Genomic DNA, 4,460 nt, shown 5'->3' on the forward strand with positions numbered 1-4,460 from the left:
AAAAAAAAAAAAACAACAACAACAAAAATAGCCTGGGTGCTATTGCAGGCACTGGTAGTCCCAGCTACTTGGGAGGCTGAGGCAAAGAGAGTCACTTAAGCCCAAGAGTTTGAGGTTGCTGTGAGCTGTGAAGCCACAGCAGTCTACTGAGGGTGACAGAGTGAGACTCTGTCTCAAAAAAAATAAATAAATAAATAAATATATAAATAACATGAAAGATGTTACAGTGTTCTCTTTTGGTTAACTTATGCCCGTCTTCCACTCCGAAATCACTATACAAGTCCACATGCCACTGTTCAGTTTTTTCTGTTTCAACAAATCACTTAAATTTTCTTTTTATTTGACTATGTTCTTTATGAAAGAATATGAGTAAAGTACAATTTGCCAAAGTACAGTGTCACGTAAGTCAAGGAAGATTCATACTTTGTAAAATGAAAACTCTCATAGTGATAAAATTAGTAATATATTCTATTGTAATCATCCTAAGAAGTTTTAGACCTCTTAAAGTTTTTTGGAGGCATGTACAATACACTTATACTCTAATTATTTATGAACATTCCCATCTACTTTATTAAGTGCCTGTAAAGTTCTTAAAAGCAGTGTCTTTCTCACTTTTGTGCCCCTGCATCTTACACACAAAGCCCAAAATAAAAACTGGCTTACCACTGGTTCTGTGTTGACTATTTATAATTATGACCTTTAAAAGTTATAAAACTATCAACAAAATACACTTACCTGTATAGCCCATAAATTTTCCAGGGATTTCTTGATTACAGCAACGACTGCAGAAAATCTGCCCACATAGTCGGCAATGGTGTCTGCGCCTAAAGGTTGTAAATTTCTCACTGCAGTCATAGCACTCTTTACACTGGCTATCTGGCATCCAGTATTGTTTCAAGTCACTATCCTGTAACAATAAAAATGCGTAAAGGCTTCTTAAAAACAGTTTAAGATGCAATGGCAAATTAAATCCTAGAAGGTTTCTTTTGCAGCAAATGACAAGCTAATTTAAAAATTCATATAGGAATGCAAAAGGCCAAAATGACCAAAACAATCTTGACAAAGAACAAAAATGAAGGACCTACATTACCAGCCATCAACACTAAAGCTACACTCATTCTAGACAGAGTATTGGCACAAGGATAGAAAAAAAACAGCTATAGAACAGCAAAGAAAGTCCTGATATACCCCACATACATGGACTAATGATGACATCTGTAATGCAATCAGTGAAAGATGGCCTTCTCAAGAACCATGGTGCTAGGTCCAACTGGACATTCATGAAGAATGTCAAGTGCAATGGCTGATACCTATAATCCTAACACTCTGGGAGACCAAGGCAGGAAGATCACTGGAGGTCTGGAGTCCAGACAACCCTGACTGGGTGGCGCCTCTGGCTCAAAGGAGTAAGGCACCAACCCCATATACCAGAGGTGGCAGGTTCAAACCCAGCCCTGGCCAAAAACTGAAAAAAAAAAAAAAAAAAAAAAAAACTCTCCAAAAGACAACCCTGACCAACAGTGAGACCTTGTCTCAACCAAATATTGAAAAAGATTAGCCAGGTGTGGTGGGGTGCACCTACAGCCCCAGCTACCGAGGAGGCTGAGGCAGGAGGATCACTTGAGCTCAGGAGTTTGGGGACAGAGTGAGCTATGATCACATCATTGCACTCTACCCAGGGTGACACAGCAAGACTCTATTTCAAAAGGAAAATAAAATAGCCAAGGGTAGGGGCTCACACCTGTAATCCTACTACTCTGGGAGGTCTGAGCTTAGGAATTTGAGACTAGCCTGAGCAAAGTGAAACCTCATCTCTACTAAAAACAGAAAAATTAACCAGGCATTGTGGCAGGTGCCTGTAGTCCCAGCTATGCAGAAGGATTGCTTAAGAGCAAGAGTTTGAGGTTGCTGTGAGCTATGACACTGTGAGCAACCTTCATGAGCAAGTAAGAGCTACTATAGCACTCTACCCAGGGAGAAAGAGTAAAACTCCATCTCAAAAAAATTAAATTAAAAGCCTCTTAAAGAAACTGTAGGAAACTATCTACTCATGCTGGCCTAGATAAACATTTCTTGTTTTTCTTTTTTTTTTTTTTTTGAGACAGAGCCCTCAAGCTGTCCCCCTGGGTAGAGTACCGTGGCATCACAGCTCACAGCAACCTCCAACTCTTGGGCTCAAGCAAGTCTCCTGCCTCAGCCTCCCAAGTAGCTGGGACCACAGGCACTCACCACAACGCCTGGCTATTTTTTTTTTTTGGTTGCAGCCGTCATTGTTGTTTGGCGGGCCCAGGCTGGATTCGAACCCGCCACCTTAGGTGTATGTGGCTGGCGCCTTAGCCACTTGAGCCACAGGAACCAAGCTGATAAACATTTCTTAAACAGAACATGAAAGGCACTAAACATAAAGGGGGAAAAACTGATGAATTAAACTACATTAAAATTAAGAACTTATGTGTACAGTGTTCAGGAGCTGGAGGAAATACTAATTAAACTTTTTTTCAAATGGCATTATACCATTTTCAGTGGGTATGGCATGATCCCCGTAAGTGCTTAATAAGGAACCTGTCAAATCCTCTAGACAGTACCTGACTTTTCCCCTCCATGATTTCCTTGAGTCGTTTTAACACTGTGCTGAGGCTTCGAAGCTGAACAGCTGTACGCGGGTCATGACCTCCAAAAGTAGGTTCTGCTTTCCTTCTTGTGTCTGAGTCAGATTTAAAAAAAAAAAGCATCATTGTTAATACTCCCTGGTATTTATCCATATACATTAAGGTATATGTGACGTAAACTGCCTCATGTTACTACATACTTACGTTCTCCCAGCCAGTGATATGGATTGAGAATTAAAACTAGTCATAAAAAGTAACAGGCAATTATCTTGTAAAAACAGTTTAATAAGCAAGTAAGAGCCACTTAAGACAAGCAATCTGAGACTGTTGATGGTTTTGAGGGTTGGGATGAGAACACCACTTAAATGGCCCAGAATTCATTAATGACTTATTGTACCCTTTAGTCTCAATCTATAATAAATACCTGCCTGAAATTTAGCAGAAGAAAAGGCAATCCCAGAGGGTTAACCTCACTCGGTCTTAAAAGTCAAACAAGAAAGCAACAGGACCAAACAGGTCAGGTCTGTCTGAAGACCATATATCCAAAAGTCTCATGCAGCAGATCAGAAAGAAATTTAATAGCCCAGCCTCCAAGATTCTGACAGACTTCACAACATCCCACATGGTAAAATCTGCCATAGTAAAATACGACCCATGCCCACACAGATTAAAACTTACGGAAAATTGCAATTTTACCCTTCCCTGTCACTTCCCCAACCTTGCAGCTCCAAACTGAAAGAGATCAATTACACTTCAAATAACACTACTACCAACAAGAAAAGGCCAAATCCCAGCTTTGTGCCCAGACTGTGGTATGCCTGCCAAAGCTGCTACTTATGTCCTTATTTTAGACCAAAATTATAAATGAAATTTCTATCTGTCCCTGCCTCCAGCAGTTATAAAACCCAAGGATAAAGTATAGGTGGTTTTACAAAAGGGATGAAAATCCTATTAGCTTAAACCCAGTAATCTAATGATGTATGGCAAAGTAAGGTGGAAAATAGACCAGCTTGATTCTTCCTCAAACTCACTATTTGCTAGATTTGTTGTAAGTGGTCTTTATGTTGGCTGGGTTGGAAAGTAAAGATTACAAAGAAAACAGATGTTGTTATCTCAAACTAAATGTATAAAGAATTTCCCAAGCTAATTTAATTACTGAAATAATTATCTAAACTGCATGTCAATGAAAAAGAACTCAAAATATAAAATAGGCTCAGCGCCTATAGCATAGTCGTTATGGCACCAGCCACATACACCGAGGGTGGCGGGTTCAAGTCCAGCCCAGGCCTGCTAAAACAATGACAACTACAACAAAAAATAGCCAGGTGTTGTGGCGGGCGCCTGCAGTCCCAGCTACATGGGAGGCTGAGGCAAGAGAACCGCTAAAGCCCAAGAGTTTGAGGTTGCTGTGAGCTGTGACACCACATCACTCTACCAAGGGCAACATAGTGAGACTCTGTCTCAAAAAAAATAAAAAACTATAAAATAATTTTAAATGGTTTATTATAAGCCAAATACATGCAACCATGGCCTTGAGAGCCACAACCAAGAAGGCTTGAGCAAGTAGTCTTCCCATGGCTGAGTTACAGTTTGGTTTTAAACGTCTCAGGGAGAAAGGAATTACACGTAAAGTCATAAATCAATACACAGAAGACATATATTGATTTGGCCCAAAAAGACAAGACATCTCAAAGTGAGGAATTACAGGTTATAGATGGTTTGGTTTGGTTTGGTTTCTAAGGTATCGCCCCAGGTAGAGTGCCGTGTCGTCACAGCTCACAGCAACCTCATACTCTTGGGCTTAAGCAATTTTCTTGCCTCAGCCTCCCAAATAGCTGGGACTACAGGCAC

The 4,460-nt window shown here is 40.3% G+C and overlaps 1 protein-coding gene across 9 annotated transcripts in view; it reads right to left on the reverse strand.

Moving 5' to 3' along the window:
- The window catches only part of PIKFYVE (phosphoinositide kinase, FYVE-type zinc finger containing), a 96,623-nt gene that overhangs the window by 83,535 nt on the left and 8,628 nt on the right, over nucleotides 1-4,460 (reverse strand). For 8 of the 9 annotated variants that reach the window (XM_003784988.3, XM_023510416.1, XM_023510417.1 and 5 more), the window contains 2 exons: nucleotides 2,586-2,704; nucleotides 736-907 (listed from right to left, as the gene is read on the reverse strand). The exons of the other annotated variant lie outside the window; for it this stretch is intronic. In XM_003784988.3, coding sequence (XP_003785036.1) covers nucleotides 736-907; nucleotides 2,586-2,704 — 291 coding nt within the window. The remainder of the gene's footprint in view (nucleotides 1-735; nucleotides 908-2,585; nucleotides 2,705-4,460) is intronic. 9 annotated transcript variants of the gene reach the window in all.

Source organism: Otolemur garnettii, unplaced genomic scaffold, assembly GCF_000181295.1.
Source record: "Otolemur garnettii isolate 467f Iridium unplaced genomic scaffold, OtoGar3 scaffold00013, whole genome shotgun sequence".
NCBI lineage: Eukaryota > Metazoa > Chordata > Mammalia > Primates > Galagidae > Otolemur > Otolemur garnettii.